The 22,626-nt window shown below is 36.3% G+C and overlaps 1 protein-coding gene across 15 annotated transcripts in view; it reads left to right on the forward strand.

Moving 5' to 3' along the window:
• Nucleotides 1-9,235, forward strand: part of Chd9 (chromodomain helicase DNA binding protein 9) — a 248,012-nt gene extending 238,777 nt beyond the window's left edge. For all 15 annotated transcript variants that reach the window (XM_046434314.2, XM_046434318.2, XM_058575842.1 and 12 more), the window contains 2 exons: nucleotides 2,319-2,423; nucleotides 5,759-9,235. In XM_046434314.2, the coding sequence (XP_046290270.1) occupies nucleotides 2,319-2,423; nucleotides 5,759-6,634 (981 nt within the window). In that variant the 3' untranslated portion in view covers nucleotides 6,635-9,235. The remainder of the gene's footprint in view (nucleotides 1-2,318; nucleotides 2,424-5,758) is intronic.
• The last annotated feature ends 13,391 nt before the right edge of the window (nucleotides 9,236-22,626 follow it).

A 22,626-nucleotide genomic window follows, 5' to 3' on the forward strand; every position in this document is an offset into this window, starting at 1 on the left:
AGGGTGCTACTTGAGTCTAGTTGAGTAGAAGTCAGTTAACCCAGATGCTGCTAATCTTTCTGTGGGACTTAGGACAACCCCACAATACCAATCCAAAATGTCTATAGTGCAAAGGTTGAAAAAATCTGATCTAAGGAAGAGACACATGGACAGATGTGTCTTTACTTTATAAAGTAAATGATACAAGATTTCTGACACCCTTTTATAAATGTAGCTTTGACATACTTTTTATTCTGATAAGTAAGTGATAAACTAAGAAAGAAAACATGGTCTAAGAGTAAGAACACCAACTTTCTAGTATTGTTCTATACACCAACTCTTTAAAATTAATGCCAGTTTTTCTCCAGTTTTGGAGTTCATTCAGCTTTTGTTAGTATTTTACAGTAATAACATAGATGTGTTAGAGAAAGAATAAGGTGAATATTTAGTAGCATTTAATCGTGCACTTGCATATATTTGTGACAAATCTTTGCTATAATTGAATTTGTCTTAACTTTTTTTTCTTCTTGTGTCTTAGCCAATTTTAAGATGAAACAAGTGTTACTTGTAGGTTTAGTAATAAACATTTAAATTTTATTTTTAATTGTTGTAGCTTCATGTGGCTCCTGTTCATTTTCCTTAATTTGTAAAGTTCTTTATTGTCTTGAGCCTGTGAGGTATAGGCTTTGCTTGATAAATTACTGAGGAAAAGAATCTTTTTACTAAATCCCCAAGAGGACTTCCAATTTAAATTGAGGCTTAATGAACATTAATGAAAAAAAAATGCAAAATAAATTGCACAGACTAAGAATATAAGGATGCTAGATAAGGACACTTATAGGTAATATAGCTGACTACATTAAATCCTGTCTATATCCTATCAAGGCATAGTATGTACACATGTGTTAGGGATGTTACTCAGTGGAAAAGCACTTGCCTATCATGCACAAGGCCCCGAGTTTCATCCCCAGAACCACAAAAAAAGAGAAAAGAAAAAGAGATATAGTATATATTAACTGAAAAGGGTATGGAAAAGGAATTAAGAAGTATCTGTAGAATACAAAGGGACATTAATTTGGTAGGTTCAAATCATTTATCCAAATGTAATTTTTATGTATTTTTTTTTTTTTTAGTGCTAGGGATCAAACTTAGGGCTTCATGCATGCCAGACAAATGCTATACCACTGAGCCACATCTCAAGCCCCCAAATATAATATTAATTTAAGTCTCAAAATACTTGGTCTCAGGGCTGGGGATATGGCTCAAGTGGTAGCGTACTCACCTGGATTCGATTCTCAAAAACACATAAAAATAAAATAAAGATATTGTGTCCACCTAAAACTAAAAAATAAATATTTAAAAAAATACTTGGTCTCAATGTTAGGCTAATTATTATATGTATTGTTTTTTATCTTTTCAAATTTACTTATGACTTTTCACAAAAGATATATATCATTTCATGCTCTTAGTGTTAATTTATATCATAAGTAAATAAGAGTATAGGTTTTTGAGATCTCAGTTTGAATTCTATCATTAACATTACTACCTGGCTTTAGACAAATTATATAACTTTTCCTTCATTAGGAAAATATAAATAATACTTTGCCAAAAGGAAGTTGTAAGAACTAAAATATATATAAAGTCCTTAGCATAATATTGTCATATAATAATAATTTTTATTATATGCTGGATAGTATTCTAATACACTTGAATGAAGTCCAGGTGTGGTGGTGCATGCCTATAATCCCAGTGACTCAGGAGGCTGAGGCAGGAGGATTAAAGTTCAATGCCAGCCTCAGAGACTTAGTGAGGCCCTCAGCAACTTGGCAAAACTCTGCTTCAAAACTGAAAATAAAAAAGGCTAGAGATGTAGCTCAGTGATTGAATTCCTCTTGGTTAACTCCTCAGTACTGGGGTCAGAGGAGAGCCATAAGGGAAGTCTTATTGTTATCCTCATTTCTCAAATGAGGAAACTGAGGCTCAAGAGATTTACTGATTTGTTCAAGTTCCTATAACTGTGAAGTCTGACTAGCGGCTATAATCTTATCCAGGTGGTACTACCCAACCAGCACAGTAAATGATAGTTCTTCATTTTCCTATTCTAGTTATTCCACTTAAAACATTTAAAATTTACATGATCACACATTTATATAGTATATCAATAATCCATATGGTTTGTTGTAGTCCTTTTAAATATAAAGATTGTTGAAGATGGCTAAAAATATATATATATTTCAAAGAAATAAACTCTGTACAGTACCAAATGAAAATAATATAAAAGAAATAGTTTTATATTCAATAATGTGCTAAGTATCTAATAATCTGTTTTTCATTTACAGGTTGGAGGTGCATTTGCTCCTCCTTTGAAAGACTTATGTAGATTCCTGAAAGAAAATTCAGAATATGGAGTAGCTCCTGAATGGGGAGATGTTGTTAAGCAATCTGTGAGTATTTCACAAATGCTAACTCCTCTAATGAGTTAGATGCCATTTAATTGTTATTATGTTAATTATATAGTCATATAATATATTTAATTATATAATTAAAAGTGTACACACACAGTGTTTGTTTGTTTAGGTAATGGGGCTTGAACCCAGGAGCTCTGTGCCACTGAGCCACATCCCAAGTCTCACTAAGTTGCTGAGAGACTGGCCTTGAACTTGCAAGCCTCCTGTCTCGGCCTTTTAAGTCGCTGGGTTTACATGCATGCACCACTACACCCAGCCATTTAATGATATCTTAGACTTTCAATTAAGAATTAATAAAATATTCTGTAAACATGTAATGAGGGGTTGGGGCTATGGCTCAGTGGTAGAGCACTTGCCTAGCATATGCGAGGCACTGGGTTCAATTCTCACCACCAATATGAATAAATAAATAAAGATCCATCAACATCTTAAAAAATATATATATATTTAAAAAATCAAAAAACATGTGATGATAATTTTTTTTTTTGAGTACTGGGGATTAAATGCAGGGGTGTCATACCACTGAACTACATCCCTAGTCCTTTTCTTTTTAATATTTTAGTTGTAAATGAGCACAATACCTTTATTTTATTTATTTTTATATGGTTCTGAGGATCGAACCCAGTGACTCACGTGTATTAGCCAAGCGCTCTTACCACTGAGCTACAACCCCAGCCCCCCAGCCCTTTTTATTTTTTATTTTGAGCCAGTGTTGCCAAGTTGCCCAGTGTCACCTTAAAGTTGTGATCTTTCTGCCTCAGCCTCCTAATATTAGTTCATATTTGTTATTTTTCACAACATGTTGCAAATTTCCCAGATATTTACTGTTAGAATGCAGAACCAAGCTGGGTACAATGATACATATCTTTAATTCCAGCTAATGGGGAAGTAGAGGCAGAAGAATCACAAGTTTTCAGCCAGCCTGTGCAGCTTAACAAGACCCTCTCTCAAAATTTTAAAACTATAAAAAGGCTCAGTGGTATAGAGTGCTTACCTAGCAGGTGTGAAGTCCTGGGTTTAGTCCCCACTATTACAAAATTATTTTTTAAAAGAAAAGAATCCAGAACCAATATATAATGGTTTGTTTTTATTTTAAGCACTGTTTGAACAATTTTATTAAAATAATAGTCGGATACATGGGCAAAGAAATATATATAATGATACTTGCCAGATAGAGTAGTACAAACCCATAATCCCAGGGACTCAGTAGTCTGAGACAGGAGTATTGCATGTTTGAGGCAACTTATTGAGAGCCTAAAAATAAAAAGGGATGCGGATGTAGCTCAGCGGTAGAGTGCCCTTGGGTTCAATCCACATTACACATATACACACACACACAAATACACAAATAAAATATTCATCATGGTATAATAGTTTTTAAAGAATTGGGAATAAACTTGTGGTCCATCCAAATATTGGAAAACTATGTAACTTATTTAAAAATTGTATCTTAGAAGAACATCTGATGACGAGAGAAATCATTCACAGTATATTAAATGTGATAATAGTTAACATCTTGGAGTAGTAAAGCTTCCGAACCATTTAGTAAATGGCAATGAAATAATAGTTATTATTTCTACAGGTCTATAGGTGTCCAATTGAAAAGGGAAGCCTATAAATCTAAGTACAATTAGATTTTTATTTTTTATCTTAGAAGGGGAGCTGGGGAGAATTGTAGAATGTGTCGTTAAGTGCAGAAGGTAATGAGAAATGCATCCTGAAATGTTAGCAGTAGTTATCTCTGAATGTGATGTTATTAATGATATTTTTTCTTTGTATTTATTGTCATGATTCTGTAGTGAATCCTAATGTAAAAAGAAAACAATAAATTGGTCTAGCTATGGATATAACTCCAGAAATAGAATGTTTGCCTGGTATGTTCAAGGTCCTGCGTTCAGTACCCAGGACCAAATGAATGAATAAGTTTATCAATTCAAAACAAAATTAATGAATATTCCTGTCTTACACAGTGGTGTATACCTGTGATTCCAGCTACTTGGGATAAGATGGAGGATGGCAAGGTCAAGGCTAGTCTCGAAATCTTAGCGAGACCCTGTCTCACATAAAAAATAAAAATAAAAAAGGCTAATTGGTAAACCACCCCTACGTTAATCCCCATTATCACAAAAGGAAAAAAAAAATTAGTCCCATTAGTTTTTCCTTAAACCCTACTATTTAGAGCTACACTGTTGCAGATGGTATCCACTATGCTTATGTGGCTATTGTTGAGCACTTGAAATTTGGCTGGTGTTTTGTTTTGTTTTGTTCTGTTTGGTACCAGGAATTGAACCGAAGGGTACCTAACCTCTGAGCTACTCCCAGCCCTTTTTATTTTTTATTATGAAACAGGGTCTTGCTAAATATCTTAGTTGCTGGGGCTGGCTTTGAACTTGCTAGCCTCCTGCCTCAGGCACCACCACGCCTGCTGGTTTTGGTTTTGAAAACTTCATTCAGAAAAAAAGAATGTAAAATACCTTAAGTTTTACAGATTACATATGGAAGTGATAATATTTTGGTTATGTTTTAAATAGACTATCTTAAAGTTAATATCACAAATTTCAATTTTGCCATTAGTAGTGTGTCAACTAGAAAATTTTAAATTACATATATGGCTTGCATTATATTTCTGTTAGACAGTGCTGGTACAGTAGTTCTAAACTAAAACTTCTAAGACTTGTGTGTCCCAGAAAATCACGGAAGAATTTATGTGAAAGCAACATAGATTCTCCATTGTTCTGCATTTGATGATTCCCAATGTACAGGTTCTACTGCTGTCTTGGTCCAAGTGATCTTTCCTCCTTTTGACTACCTTTTTCAGCTTATTCTTATCTTCCTTATTACAAAGTAACTGTCAATGAAATTTATATGATACATCTCACTTTAACTTACTTCCCTTATCCTTATTGTTCTTTTAGATTACAAGGGGGCCACTCCTTTGGTCTTCTAAAACAAGTGGTAATGGGAAATATGTAAGGGTTATGAAAGTATCTGTAAAAAAGTTTCTTTGGATCAAATTGTTTTCTGTTCTACAAACTTCATGCCTTACAGTAGGGAAGAAACTAAAGGCATCTTTCTGTTCTCTTTTTCTATGATAAACTCAGAAGTGAAAGAGCTGTTTCAATCCATAATTTATAATAGAAAAAAAATAGATTATCTCTTCTATAATTGATTTTTTCATGTCAATACAGAATAAGTATAAATCATTATTTTAATAGGCTACTTATAGAGGCTAATTGCTATTGATTTTATTTTCATATAGCTATTATTAACAAATTGTTATTGAATTATTAATGAATACATATTTCCTCCAGGGGTTTCTTCCAGAAAGTATGTATGAACGTATTCTCACTGGTCCAGTGGTGAGAGAGGAAGTAAGCAGGCGAGGGAGACGCCCTAAAAGTGGAATTGCAAAGGCCACAGCAGCAACAGCTGCAAATGCCACCAATGTTTCAGGCAATCCTTTGTTAACGAATGGATTACTTCCAGGTGTGGATCTCACAACTCTTCAGGCCTTACAACAAAATCTACAGAACTTGCAATCACTGCAAGTAACTGCAGGGCTAATGGGAATGCCTGCTGGCCTTTCTTCTGGAGGAGAAGCTAAAAACATGGCTGCTATGTTCCCCATGCTGCTATCAGGAATGGCGGGATTACCAAATCTGTTGGGCATGGGAGGACTCCTTACAAAGCCTGCAGATTCTGGGGCAGAAGAGAAAAAGGGAAATGACTCTAAGGAGCAAGAAGGAAAAAAAGAAAGGACAGAGAGCCAAAGTTCAGACAATGGTGGAGAAAACTCTGTGTCAAGTTCTCCTTCAACTTCCTCAACTGCTGCATTAAATACAGCTGCAGCTGCCAACCCGTTAGCTCTTAACCCACTATTACTATCTAATATACTTTATCCAGGGATGCTTCTCACTCCAGGCCTTAATCTTCATATTCCAACTTTGTCCCAGTCCAATACTTTTAATGTACAGAAAAGCAAAAACAGTGACTTAGGCTCATCTAAGTCTGTAGAAGTAAAGGAAGAAGATTCCAGAGTTAAAGATCAGGAAGACAAACGGGGAACTGAACCAAGTCCTCTCAATGAAAACAGCACAGATGATGGTTCAGAGAAAGCTGATGCTTCATCTGGATCTGATAGTACATCATCATCATCCGAGGATTCAGATTCTAGTAATGAAGACTGATTCCCAGACTCTGCACTTAAATTATGAACTAATTTTGAGTTTTTTCTTTAATTTTAATTGTAAATATCCCAGTGTTGAGTGCATCAATAACTTACTGACCGAACATTTCAGTTATTTGTTTAGAAGTGCAAACTGCTTTCAGAGACGTTTTGCATGTAATATTTCTTAAGATTCATAAGTTTCTGAACTCGTATGTACTATCAAATACATAAACGTATAAAATTACAACAAAAGGCATTATAATTTTGTTGGGGGTTAATTTTATGAAAATTATGCTCAATAAGAGTTGTATATTTAATATATTTGCAGTGAACACAGAATACTTTATGCATATTACTGATTTAATTTGAATATAGTTTTACAGCCTCCTTGACACCTATAATTTACAGATCAAAACTCAGCAATAATTTGGGCAGCTAATGAATGTCATGAAAGCTGTAGAATCTACATCACCATCCATTGCTTTAATTACATGAAAATGCTCTAGTGTTGTGATGCACTGCTGATGTTTCCAATTCAGGTACAAGTATGTTTAAAGAAGAAATAAGTTTCCCAATCAGCCAATTTAACTGGCTACCTGTTACCTCAGCTGAGTTAGTTTAGGAAGTTTACATTCGTTTCTAATTCTGTACTTGTTTTCAGGGGTTTTTTAAACACATCCTATATATCATGTTAATCTGACAAGGAATATGACTTGCTTTTTGCTGAGCTTAACTTGGAAATCAGTAAAATAAGTCATAAAATAATCCTGTGTCATGTGATTTTGGCACCCTATAGATATAGATTTAACTTTTCAAAGTTTGGCCTCCTATTAGAAATAATTATGTCTCAGATGAGTAATGTCTGTTTCCAGGGTTCAGAAAAAGCAGACTCATGAAATGCCACTGAAAAGAACTTTCAACACAGCATACTTCATGTAAAAGAAAATGTTTGTTTGCTTTATTTGTGTAGATTTCTTTTTGTGTTTTATGTCATGGAAATATTCCAAAATAGCAGATAATAGTGGTAAAGTAATAATGCAGATAGCCTAAGTTCATTTTGAGTTTGTAGGTGTAAGCAGACTAAATATTGCCCAGAATCAGTGTTGGGTTATCAGTTTATATTAAATATACTGAGTTGCCCATTTTGCAAGCGCACTTTTAATAATCTCAAAAAGATGTACAAGTTATACCTATGAACCACAAAAATGAAGCCCAAGGCTTTTGTTCAATTTCTTAGAATCCTTTACCATGTAAAATTTGTTTGATATTTAATTTGTGATTCAATTTCTCCTACTAAAGCTGCTATTATTCTGACAAGGTAGAGGTCCAGGTTCACCTTCATATACATTGAAAACAATTAGAACTGAATTGAACATAAAAATATTTACATCCTAAGGAGAGAGAAATGTTTGCATTTTTCTGGTACCCAAATAAGTCAGTAATAAAGTTTGTAAGGGTATAAATAAAGGGAAGGGGAGTACCCCAGTTCTCTCCTACAGAAAAAAAAAAAAACTTACTATTTTGATAGAACTGTTGTTTTGTCATGAAGTAAGCAGTTGTATTAGGTTTTCCAAGACCTTTACCAGTAAATTATGTTTCTGTATGTAAAATAACTAACCCCTTATTAGAGAGACAGTGTTATATGTATTTACAAAATTATATAAGTTCCATTGGGATTATATTGATTTTTGTATTTTCCCAAAATAGTTCTTTGAATTGATAGTCCTTTATGCAATGTCTTAGCAATAGTCACTCTTATGCCCATCCAGGAGAAGTGGGTAGTAACTCTTCATCATGGAAATGCTATATTACATATTTAGTATCTTCCCTTTGCAGTATTGCACTTTTGTTTAACTAGAATACACCTTTGAGATAGCCAAAGTTTTTCAAACACAATTAACTTAGTTTGCCAGTGGAGTATTTCAACACCATCCATATTTCCCTTCCCTCCTCTAGTTCTACCCACATGATCTTTATTCCTTTCTTTCCCCAGATTAAAAAAAGGAACAAATCCCTAGATCTTGTCAACTAAAACCTAATTTATATCAAATCTATGAGATAAAGTATTTTCCTAATTATGGTCAAATGAATTTGATTAACATCTTAGTGATTCTCTTTGTATGTAATAAGGCAATTACAGTTTTCACAGCATTAAAGCTAATGTTAACTTTAACATTCTCTTGGGTTTCAGGACATTTCTATGTAATATTGATTGGGGGGGGGGGAGTTGTCCAGCTATCAGCTAAGGAAAAAAAAAACACATGCAAATATGATTGTGTTAAGTTAAGGGTTATAAGGAAAAAATCAGTAGAATTACATAATACTAAAGTTGCAGTTGAAAGGATATCCAAGTATGTGTTGGTAGTTACTAAAGAAGTATAGCTGGTATTGCCTTGTATTTATAGCCCTTGTTTCAGGTTTCATGATTCAAGTCTTAGTCCAAGTTTTCTTTTGGACATTTGCAATATTTACCAGTTGTGTTTTGTGTAGTCTGAATTTGCTTTCTGTAGTTGAGCAAACGTCTTAAAAAGTCATTTGTAATTTATTAAATTACTTTCTATGATGTTCTATAGAGCAAATGGAAGTTTAATTATTTTTTATTAAACATATTCTTTGACTACCCATGATGTCAGTCTCTGTACATGACAGTACTTTTTAAACTGAGTTTGATATGATTTATCTTATTCCAGTTATGAAAGAAATCATATTATGAAAAGAAGTTATACTTTAGAGCAATTTTTAAGAGACAGAAATTTGCTATAACTATATCCCCGACAGCATCATAAATGTTTCCAGTTTTTCATTTTGATTTAATTGTTGGCCCAGTGATACTGATGTTTGCAAGAAAAAGTGAAACCTTCTTTTTTAGAACTTAAGTTTTCTACCCTTGGATCTTTAGAAATTCCAGAAAGACTCCAAGAGAAACTTTTAATTTTTTTACTAGTATTATTATTTCTTATTTTTTATTTTGAGACAGTGTCTCACTAAGTTGCTGAGGCCAGCCTTGAACTTGTGATCCTCCTGCCTCAGAAAAAGCACAAAAATTCAGAAAAGCACAGAACTCTCAAGTAGCTAGGATTAGTGCACTACCTCACCCAGCTGCAATGTGAGTTTTAATACATGCTATTGGTTCCTACAGATAACATTTATTTATGTACTCAAAAATGAACACTGGATTTAAATGTGCTTTTTTTTTTTTTAATATTCATCCCTATTAGGTTAATTCCTTGAACTGAAAATACTTCCTCTTTATTTTTTTCTTAATTCCAGGGATTGAACCTAGGGCCGCTTAACCACGGAGCCACAACCCCAACCCTTTATATTTTTTTAAATTTTGAGACAGGGTCGTGCTAAATTGCTAAGGTTGACTTTGAACTTGCAATCCTCCTGCCTCAGCCTCCTGAGCCTCTGGGATTATAGGCACGCACCACTACTTCCTCTATTTTCATGGATTTTGCTATGCTGCCAAGTTTATGGTAAAGGTATTAGTAGTAATTTTTACTATCATTAGCAGCATACATTTTGCCCTTACTAATACTGTGAATTTTTTTTAATATTCTTTGCCAAACAATAGGCATAAATAATTTTAATTTTTAAAATAGTATTCTTTTTCTTAGTTAAAATGATATAAATAGATAATTTTTTTTGTTTATATATTAGCTATTATTTTAATAAGAATGAAGTTGCTGGGCGAGGTGGCACACACCTGTAATCCCAGTGGCTTGGAAGGCTAAGACAAGAAAATCGCAAATTCAAAGCCAGACTCAGCAAAAAGCAAGGTGCTAGGCAACTCAGTGAGACCTTTCTCTAAATAAAATACAATAGGGCTGGGGATGTGGCTCAGTGGTTGAGTACCCCTGAGTTCAATCCCCAGTACCACAAAGGAAAAAAAAAAAAAAAGAAGCTATATGCATACCATTTTCGTAACCTACTCTCTTCATTTAGATACCAAGGCATGAAATATGTTCATATCTCAAAACTGTACAACTGAGTTAAGATTGTAAGATTTTACCATTTTCTACTCCAACAGCAAACATTATAATTTTTTTAAAATTCTTTATCAGGGTTGGGGATGTGGCTCAAGCAGTAGCACACTCGACTGCGGCCCGGGTTGGATCCTCAGCACCACATACAAACAAAGATGTTGTGTCCGCCAAAAACTAAAAAATAAATATTAAAAAATTCTCTCTCTCTCTCTCTCTCTCTCTCTCTCTCTCTCTCTCTCTCTCTTTAAAAAAAAGTCTTTATCAATGGTAAAAAGAAATTTTAAGTTTGTTTCTTTAATTATTAGTAACTTTAAAGTAACTTTTCATATCTTTCCATAAGCCAGTTGCATTTCTTCTGTCATGGATTTCTTCTACCATGCATTGTTATATGTGGTAAATATTTTTCCCAGTTTGCCTATTTTTGTTGTTATTTTGTTGCTAGGGATTGAACCCAGGTCCTTGCACATACTAAGCATACACTATACCACTGAGCTACATACTCCCAACCTCTGTCTTTTAATGTGCAAGGTTTTTGGTTTGGTTTGGTTTTTTCTTTTGTCAGGGATGCAGAAAGGGAGATTCTCACTTTGTTGTCCTGGCTGGAACTCCTAGACTCAACTGGTTTTTCTGTCTTGGCCTCCTAAGTGCTGAAACAATAGGTACTCCTGACCACACAGCTTTAGTGTGTGAGTTTTAAATTTTATGTGGATATCTTTTATGTGGATATATCTACAATCTTTTCTGGTTTGTTTTGTTTTATTGTTTTTTGGTACTGGAGATTGAATCCAGGGGCACTTTACCACTAAGCTATATCCCCAGCCCTTTCTATTTTTTATTTTGAGACAGGATCTCACAAAGTTGCTGAGGCTGACCTCAAACTTTCAGTCCTCCTGCCTCAGCCTGCTAAATCACTGGGATTACAGGCATGTGCCACAGCACCCAGCCCTGGTTTGTATTCTTTATATTTTGTCCATAGGAAAATCTTTTCACCCTCAAGTTATATACATATTTTATTCTTTAAAAGTATTTAATGTCTTTGTTGATTGAAATTTATTTTGGCAACATCTACTGTAAAATAGAAATTATAATTTTAAATTTTTTCAAATAGTGCCCTACCATTATTTACTATACAATATCTCCACTGATTTACATGCTGCTATTTATCATAATCTAAAGAAAGAAAGGGCTGGGGATGTAGCTCATTGGTTGAGCACCTCTGGGTTCAGTCCCCAGTACCAAAAATATAAATAAATAAATACTGGAGTCTGGAGTGGCTATACTAAATATCAAATGTACTTTAAATCAAATAGTTGCCACATGGTGGTGGCACACGACGGTAATCCCAGTGGTTCAGGAGACTGAGGCAAGAAGTTGGAGAGTTCAAAGCCAGTCACAGCAACTTATTGATGCACTAAGCAACTCAGTGAGACTTTGTTTCTAAATAAAATATGAAAAAGGGCTGGGGATATTGCTCAGTGGTTAAGTGCCACTGGGTTCAATACCTGGTACAAAAAAAAAAAGTTACTAAAATAAACATTTTATAATAAAAGTGTCAATCTATCATGAAGGAACATATAACAACTATAAGCATGTAGACACCTAACAACAGAAATGCAAAATACCTGAAGCAAAAATCAACTCAATTGAAAGAAATCTACAATGAAACAGGAAGAGTTGCAGGCTTTAGTATCCTACTTTCCACAAAGCATAGAGCAACAAGGCAAAGAAAACAATATTTGAACAACACTATAAATCACTTACACCTATATGATCTATCTATTGAACACAACACTGCGGAATAAGATTCTTATAAAGCACACATTGCACATTCTCTAGGATAGGCCATTATGGTAGGCTATAAAGCAAGCATCAGATTTGGACAAGTTTTCCAAGTATTCCTGCTTCCTGTTCTAAGCTTTGAAATTCATGAATATGTGGAAATTTAAAAACATACTCCTAAATAATGGTTCAAAGAAGAATCTCAAGAGAAATTAGAAAATGAGATGAATGAAAACATACCAAAAGGTGAGATCCTCCTGCCTCAGCCTCCTGAGTCACTGGAATTATAGGCATGTGCCACTGTACCTGGCTTTTCTGAGACATTTCCATCAGCACTGAACATAACAGTTATTCCTCCTGTGTTAATACAATAGCTAGTGCAAACAACCAAACAAAAATCAAGATCTTGTCACATCCTCTCCAGCTCAGCCTTTTGTTCTACTCAGGCCTTAAGATGATTGGATAAGCCTACTCACATTTTAGAGAGCAATCTTCTTCACTCAGATTCCTCTGGTTTTGTAAACCTAATCTAAAACACTCTCACAGAAACATTAATGTTTGATTAAATATCTGGTATCTATGGCTCAGCCAAGTTGACACATAAAATTAACCACAACTTGTATGATGACAAGAAACTAGATGCAGGGAGACCAGATGGGTGGGAATTGGATAATTGATAAGAAAGGAAGGTGAAAGCTGGCCATATTTTGAATAGTTTGAAGACTAAGATGACAAATTACAGTTGGAATGAATGTAGGATATAAAAGAAAGGAATCAAAGATGACTCAAATTTGGGGTCTTAAACTGGAAGAAAAATGCCACCATTTCCTGATAAGGAGGAACAAGTAGAGGTGAGAGCTTGGCAACAAAATTTGCTGAATGTTTTTTTTATTCTGTTTTGTATATCATACAAACCATGTTTAAAAACTGGAGTGGCTATTCTAATATCAGATAAATATACATTAAGCCAAAAAGTTACTAGAAATAAATGTTTTATGATAAAAATTTCAATCTATCAAGAAAGTATAACAGTTATACTTGAAACCTGTTGTATATGGGGAAATGAGCTGGGTGTCCCCAAGGGAATGGTGAAAGGATGGGTAACAGTGAGGAAAAGAGACTTCATTCTGGCTGAGGTAACCTGGACAGAAAAAAGGTTGAGGAAACCAGTCGTACTGGCATGGTAGATTTTGCCTCAGGAGCACTGGGTCTCACAGCATTCAGCCATGGCCCAGAAGAGAGACTAGGTTTTGGTCTGCCAAACACCTAACAGTGCCACACACTGTTCTCAGTGCTGGGGAGCGAGGAATGTGACTAGCGTCCTTAACTTAAAACCATAAGTGGCTTCTGACCACCTTTAGAACCAACTCCAACATCTTCACCAGGCCTCTGACTTCACCTCTATCCATACATTGTGTCATTCCCCCCACCTCTCTTTTTTTGCACTTATATCACATTCACATTTCTTCAACTCCTTGGAACACCTGTTCTTTTTCTGATTGAGGGGCTTGCATAGCTTTTTTCTCAACCTAAAATGAATTTTTCCCCCCTTGCTTTACCTAAGACTTTCAGATTTATCCTCAGGGAAAATAAGGAGAAGAAAGAGAAGCCTTAGTCTACCCCCAAACACCCAGTCACCTCCAGCCCACCCCTGTGCTCTCTTTCTCTGTCAGCATGCATGTACAGTTCAGGTCTTCTGTAATGCTCTCCAGATTTCTCTTTTATAATATATTCATACTTACCTATTCTTGTTCTAGGTCTGTTTCCTCATTGAATAACAAGCTCTAAGGGAGCAAGAACTGTGCTTTTCTCATTTACTAAGATATTGTATGGCAAAGTACTCAAAATGCACCAGACACTTACTAACATACATTGATTGAATTGAAAAAAAATTTTTTTATGCTACTAGGGATTGAACCCAAGGCTTCTTGCCTTCTAAGCAAGCACTCTACCACTGAGCTATACCCCCAGCACTTTTTAAAATTATTTCATTTTGAGGCAGTCTTGCTAAATTGCCCAACCTGGCCCGGAACTTCTTGGCAGGCTCACTGGATAAATGAATGAATGGATGCTATTTTTCTTTTTTCATTTTTGGTTTCTGAGGATTGAAACCATGGGCACTTTACCACTGAGCCATATCCCCAGCCCTTTGAATTTTTTATTTTGAGACAGGGTCTTGCTAAATTGCTGTGGCTGACCTTGAACTTGCAATCTTCCTGTTTCGACCTCCCAAGAACTTGGATGATAGGTGTATACCAATGCACCCAGCAAATGCCATATTTTGAATGTGTCCCCTAATGTTCATGTATTGGAAACTCAACCTCCAAATTCATATGTTAACCGTATTTGGAGGTGGGATCCTAAGGAAGTAAGTAGGATTAGGTGAGGTCCTGAATATGGTTTCCCCATTATGGCATTAGTGGATTTATAAGATGAGGAACAGATTCCTGAAATGCACGTTTTCTCTGTTGCCACCACATTTCCCTTCATGGTGATGCAGCAAGAAGTCCCTCACCAGAGACAGAGCAGATGCCTGTGCCACATGCTTGGACTTCCTACCCTCTAACACTGTGAGCCAAACAAACTCCTATTCTTTCTTTATAAATTATTTGGACTCAGCTATTTTGTTATAGCAAGAGAAAATGGACTACATCAATGATAATCAGACCCCAAGAACCAAGCCTCTTAAACTCAGTTATTAATGTTCAGACCTCTACTCAAGGCTCATGGCCTATTTTTTTAACCTCAAAAATTTAAGGTTTAATATGAGTAAAATGCACATATGTTTACAATTTGGTATTTACACCCAATATTTCAAGAAATCTCCAACTACAGAAATCTACAGGCCTGATAGGTATAAAATTGTTTTTCTTTCATTGTTCAAACTCTGTCCCCTGAGGAGTGATTTGCCACTGTACTTACTGCCAACATTAAGTTCATCATTGCTCCTTTTTTTTTAAAATCAGGGATTAAACCCAGGGGCATTTAACCACTGAGCCACATCCCCAGCCCTTTTTATATTTTATTTAAAGCGAGATCTCACTAAGTCACAATCTATGACATATGAGTCCCCTCTGGTTCATGGGGGATATTTTCCCAAGATTCTCTCATGAATGCCTGAAACTGTGCTTAATACTGAGCCCCATTGAGCTCTGCAGTACTGTAGTAATGGATGTAACCAAAACAACTACTGACCGACTACTACTAGTAGTATATACTGTATGGATGTCCTGACAGGCAGGACAGTATGAGACATCATTCTATTCAAGATGACATACAGTGTCATGAAACTTATGACTTGCTTATTTCTGGAATTTCCCCTTTAATATTTTTGGACTGTGGTTGAGCTTGAGTAACTGAAACCATGTATAAGGAGAAACCATGTTGGGGCCCTACAGTGTCTTTGTTTTTGAAACCCTATAAGACTAAAACAGAATGGTACTGCTATGTTATATGGTACAAGTATGCTAAATTTTGTAAGAAATTGCTGAATTTTTTTTTTCTGATAGTACTCCTAAAAGTACTATCAAATCACATTGAGGGCTAGGACTTCAACACATAAATTATAATGATGGCTGGATGAGGGGGAATGACAAACATTCAGTCCATAGTATACTCCTGGGTATTTACTCAAAGAGTTATGAAAGCTTGTATTCACACAAAAACATATGGAACTGTTATAGCAGCCCTTACTCATTCATCCAAAACCGGAATCAAGCACACTGTCTTCAACTGGCAAGTGGATAAACAGTGGCACAGTCATATAATGGAATACTACTTACAGTAACAAAGAACAGATCCACTGATACATGCACCAGCTTGGATCAATCTCAAAGGCAGCATGCGAAGTTAAAAGAAGACTGACTCAAAGGCTACATATCTATTGTACGCATCTACATCTACATTACATTTTATAAAAGAGTCAAAACTATTTGGATGAAAAACTGATCAGTGGTTGCTAAGGGATATTTGAAGAGAAGGGGTTTAGTACACAGCACTAGGAAACTTTCAGGATGATGAAAATGTTCAACATCTTGAATGTGATGGTTGTTACATGACTGTATTTGTAAAAATAAATAAAACTATACCCCTAAAAAGATGAATTTTTTTGCCTGTAAATTATACCTCATGGGGCTGAGGTTGTGGCTCAGTGGTAGAGTGCTCACCTAGCACATGCGAGGCCCTGGGTTCAATCCTCAGCACCAAATAAAAACAAATAAACAAAATAAAGGTATTGTGTACAACTAAAAAAAAAAGTAAAATATTTAAATTAAAAAAAATTATACTTCATGACATTATAAATAAATAGGAACTTGAAAAAATGAATCTGTACATTTTTGCTGAAGGGAAATTAATAAGGGAGTTTCAAGCACAAAATATAAGAATAAAGCTTTATGGGATAATAAGATAATGAGTTAATGGAAAAAAAAGAATGACATAAAATTTCAATTTATAAATAATGAAGTGGGGCTGGGGTTGTGGCTCAGTGGTAGAGCGCTTGCCTACCACTTGCAAGGCCTTGGGTTCGATCCTCAACACCACATAAAAATAAACAAATAAAACAAAGGTATTGTGTCCAACTACAATTAAAAAATAAATATATTTAAAATTTTTTTTAAATAAATAATGAAGTGAATCACATATTCTGAGTGAGAAGATGAGACAAGAGACCTCACCAGAAACCAAATCAAGCCAGCATCCTGATCTTGGTTTTCCCAGCCTCCAGAATTGTGTGTGTGCAGGGGTGGGGATGGAAGTTCTTGTTTAATTCACTCAGTCTATAGCATATCAGTCCCCTCTGATCTGTAGGGGATATTTTTCCAAGATTTTCTTGTGAATGCCTGAAACTGTGCTTAATACTGAGCCCCATATAGTTCTGCAGTACTGTAGCAATGGCTATAACTAAGACAACTACTGACCGACTACTACTGGTAGTATATACTGTATGCGTGTTCTGGCAGGATGTTCATATATTTTTATTGTGGATGATAGTATCAAATTACTATGGTATTTAAAGTCCATTGGATGTTTAAAGTTTAATAATAGTTTTGTTGTTAAAGGTTTATAGTTATGATTCTGGATGGATATTATATTCTTTTTACCTAATCAAACTTTTTTGTTTGCTTGCTTGCTTTATTGAACCCACTGAGCCACATATTCAGCCCCACTCTCACTTTTTTTTTTTTTTTTTTTTTTGAGACAGGGCCTCACTAAGTTGGTGAGGATGGCCTTTAATTTGCAATCTTCCTGCCTCTGTCTCCTGAGTCGCTAAGATTACAGGTGTGCACCACTGTGCCCAGTTCTAATCAAACTTTTTTTTTTTTTTTTTTTTTTTTTTTTTTTTTTTTTTGGTACCAGGGATTGAACTCAGGGACACTTAACCACTGAACCACATCACCAGCCCTTTTTGTATTTTATTTAGAGACAGGGTCTCACAGAGTTGCTTAGGGCCTTGCTAAATTGCTGAGGTTGGCTTTGAACTTGAGATCCTCCTATTTCAGCCTCCTGAGCTTCTAGGATTACAAGCATGTACCACCATTCCCAGCTCTAATCAAACTTTTAATGAAAAATTTATCTGTCAACTTTAATATATGCCAGGAGGTAATTCTTTTAGGGAGATGTGACCAAGAGGTTTGAAGACAACTGTGTTTTGTTGTATGGAAATATCACAGTTAAGCTTCTTTCTTTCCCTTTCTCAATCTCTCAGTTCTCCTCCTTCTCCTCCTCCTCCTCCTCCTCCTTCCCTTTATTTTTTTCTTTTTTTCAGTGCTGAGAATCAATGGTGGGTGAGTACTTAACTACTGACCTACATCTCTATTCTCTAGGTTAGCCATATTTTTAAAGGTGGGATAATGTAAAGGAGAGTTTCATTCTTAGATGACTATCATTTATATTCTTTGACATTCTGTTGGGCTATCAGATCACAACATGAAAAAGGACTTTATATCCATAAAACCCAAGGCTCCAGCAAGATCTATCTCAATTATCATGATCATTCACTCAACAGATTTTGTGAAGAGTCAACTGTATGCCTGGCATCATTTTAGGCACTGAGGTTATAGCACAGAACTAAATAGCACAGATGTTGCACTTACCACATAGAAAGGACAACAGACACGAAGCAGATGGTCCAACATGTAAATTATTCATTATGGACTTAATAAGTGTCATGAGAAATATTCAACTGGGATGCCCGCGAGACAATTAGGATGGTAAGTGACTGATGGAAAGAAGGAACAAAGAGGTGGGGAGGGGGATGCAGCCCAGTGGTACAGCACTAGCTTAGCATGTGCAGGACCCCTGGGTTCAAATCCCAGGACCATCCAAAAAACAAAAAAGGTGCGCTGGGGCTGTAGCTCAGCGGCAGAGCGCTTGCCTAACATGTGTCAGGCACTGGGTTCGATCCTCAGCACCACATAAAAATAAATAAATAAAGTAAAACAAATAAGGTAAAGACGTTCTGTTCATCTACAACTACAAACAAATTTTTTTTAAAAAAAAAGTAAGGAAAGTGTAGAAGAACAATTTTCACTGAGGATGAAAAGGTAGAAAGGAGGACACCTGCAGGTAGAGTAAGGTGCATTTTTGTGGCCCAAACAGCAGTGAAACAGTTAAGCAGGGAAAGACAAGATTGTGTTACAAGGTAGCCACTTCAGTTTCTGGGAGGAGGAGGAGGATAAGATACAGGAAAGAAGTGTTTGGTAAATATGCTCTAGGAGTCTAAGTCAATTTTGAACAACTTGCTTAAAAATTATGTCCAGGTCAATTAACCTCCATAATCAAAAGTGACTATGGGGGCTGGGATGTGGCTCATGTGGTAGGGTGCTTGCCTGGCATGTGTGAGGCACTGCGTTCTATCCTCAGCACCACATAAAAATAAAATAAAGATATTGTGTCCACCTAAAATTTAAAAATAAATATTAAAAAAGTGACTATGACTTAAACGTACCAACCTCTTTTCTTAGAAGAAATGTTAATATCATTTATTATTTTAGCTTTTTAATATTTATTTTTTAGTTGGACACAATATCATCTGATCACCATTTTTTTTTTTAATGTGGTGCTGACTATCAAACCCAGGGCCTCCCACATGCTAGGCAAGTGCTCAACCACTGCGCCACAACCCCAGCCCTGTTATTTTAGCTTTTTAAGGTTAAAAACAATGGAAGCTATTAGTGAGATTAGAGGAAGTGTAAAAAAATTACCAAGAAAAATAGTCATTAAATGATTTTTCTTTTATGATAATCAATATATACATGTTCTCCACTTAGTGTTCTCATTATTTATTGCTTCATAACAGCCACCCTAATACTCAGTGACTTCAAATTAAAATAATTATAACAGAGACTTACAGTCTTTGCTAAAAGTAGTAACTATTCAGCCTGCAGATGCCCAATAGCTAACTAAAAGCAGGATAAATTTTGGCATTATTTTGCATATCTTCATTTTGCATGTCTGCTTTATCACCTTAAACTTTGACACTAGCTCAGCTCTACACATTGGCATGTTAATCATTTTTTAAAAACAATTTTTATTTGTTCTTTTTAGTTATACATGACAGTAGAATGTATTTTGACATATTATATATACATGGAATATAACTTCCCACTCTTGTATTTGTACAGAATGTTAATCGTGTAAGGGACTGTTATGGTTTGGATGTGAAGTGTCCCTTAAAAGCTCATGTGTAAGACAATGCAAGTTTTGGAGGAGAAATGACTGGGTTATAGTCTTAACTTAATCAGTGGATCGATCTCTGATTGGATTGACTGAGTGGAAACTAGAAGCAGGCGAGGTATGGCTGGAGGAAGTGATTCGTTGGTTGGGGGCATAGCTATGGGGTATATATTTGTATCTGGCACTTGGAGTCTCTCTCTCTTTCCCCTCCTCCTTCTCTCTTTCCTTCCTGATAACCATGTAAGCTGCTTCTGTCTGCCATACTCTTCCACCAAGATATCCTGCCTCACCTTGAGCCCCAAGGAATGGAGTCAGCTATCCATGGACTTAGACCTCTGAAACAATGAGCCCTCAAATAAACTATTCCTCCTCTACAGTTGTGCTAGTTGAGTCATTTAGTCACTGTTGAAGGCCGGCTGGCTGCAAAATAACGGAGGGGGGGTTGTAACGAACAACTTGTGTACGTTGATACAGCAGGAGTAGGAGCCATTTATTGTAGGACAACAGAGGTATTTATACATTCCACACAGCTTATCTTAATTAGCATAAACTAGATACATCAGTCAACCAATAAGGAATCTCCACACTTAATGGCTCTCTGGCGTTACTTCACAAACCACTCCCTCTGGCATTTTGCCAGGCGCCATCCAGACTTGTTTACACACTTTAACATTAACCACTCCCTCTGGCAAAATGCCAGGCGCCATCCAGACTTGTTTACAGACTCTAACATTTGCCAGGCGCCATCCTGACTTGTTTACAGACCCTAACAGTCACAGCTGCCAAAAAGCTGACTAAAACAGAAATTGGTACCAGGAGTGGGGTCATTGCTGTGATTAACCTGACCTTGTGATTCAGAAGCTTTTTCAGCATTTTGTATTGATGGGAGGAATTTTGAGATATGTAGCAGTGCAAGCTGGAAATGCTTTAGATTGTTGTAAGTGGAGATTAATGGCTGACTCTGGTGGGAGCTCAGAAGATCTGAATGGCAATAGAACCATGGTCAATGAAGACAGGGTTCAAGAGGGTTCAGAAAAGGAGGACTCTTGGAATTTGGGGTAGAGGCTGTTCATGTTATATTCTGGCTGAGAAGTTGTCTGCATTTTGCCCATGTCCTGAGACTTTCTGTGAGGCTGATTTTAAAAGTGATTGACTTCTTAATCTGGAGGAAGAACTGTCTAGGCAGCATAGTATTCAGGAATTGGCATGGATATTGCTGGTAGCTTTTTTTTTTTTTTTCCAATTAGCAATAATTTCACCTCAGAGAAACCTCATTGGCTGCCACTGCACAAAGCTTGCTGACAGCATTTAGCCAAATTTATTGTGAAAATCAAGAGCAGAAAGCAGAGCAGAAATATTCAAAAAACTTGAACTTGAAAGGCTGGAATAAAACGGGCTAAGGAAGTTGCAGTTGTTAAAGACATTACTGCCACAAAAAAATGCTAAAGACTTTGTCCAGAGACAATAAGAATAATGGCTTGAGGGCATCTCAGGAACTGGCAAGACCATACCCATCTCTGGTTTAAAGGAGTAAAAGTGAAATTTTCTTGAGAAGACACCAGTGGGGTACCCTTCTTTTTTTTAATATTTATTTTTTAGTTGTAGTTGGACATAATAGCTTTATTTTATTTATTTTTATTTTATGTGGTGCTGAGGATCGAACCCAGGGCATTGCACATGCTAGGCGAGTGCTCTATTACTGAGCCACAACCCCAGCCCCTGGGGTACTCTTCTTGCACAAGGGGGCCTACGAAGTTTTTTCAACATGTTCAGCCACCCAGACACTCAGAGGCTGCTGCAGCCAGTGTCTCTGGAGGCTTGGTTACTACTGAAGATGGCAGCGGACCTTGGCATCAACCATGTGGTGCTGATTCTGCAGGAATGTAGGATGCTGGAGTTAGAATTTCATGGAGACTTCCACCAAGATTTCAAAGGAAGGCCTGGGAGGCCAGGCAAAGTGCAGCAGGGTTGGAATCCCTTTGGGCACTCCCTGAGAAGGTAAGGTGTGGAGATTTGAGGTGGAAGCCTAAACTGCAGTGGAGACACCCAAGGTTAAGAAATGCCAGAACTGTGGAACATTGTCCTAGGAAAGCTGCAGGAGTTGAGCAGAGATAAATCCACAGAAAGGCCACTTGTGCTGCAACCAACAAGGCCACAGGGGTGGATCTACACAAGCTCTTTGGAGAGAACATCACAATGCCATGTGCTGGACATGGAGTTACAGGACTTCTTTGCCCAGCTGGATTTTGGTCTTACTTTGGTCCTATTCCTTCTTTCTAGGTCCATATTTTTATAAATGAAAATGTTTACTCTGTACCTTGAAATATAGGATATTTGTAAATTACTTTTAATTTTACAGGAGTTCACAAGGTGAGATTACCTTGAGCCTCAGAGAAGACTTTGGACTTGAACTTTGAGCAATCTCAGAACTGTTGAGACCATGGAGACTCTGGGGAAGGGACCAAATGTATTTTGCATTGTTAGATAAATGTGAGCTTCGGGGGGCTATGCATGGAATGTTATGGTTTGAATGTGAGATATCCCCAAAAATCTCAAACATAAGACAATG

Source organism: Marmota monax, unplaced genomic scaffold (assembly GCF_021218885.2).
Source record: "Marmota monax isolate L192 unplaced genomic scaffold, Marmota_monax_Labrador192_F-V1.1 WCK01_AAM20220418_F8-fsc00024, whole genome shotgun sequence".
Taxonomy (NCBI): domain Eukaryota; kingdom Metazoa; phylum Chordata; class Mammalia; order Rodentia; family Sciuridae; genus Marmota; species Marmota monax.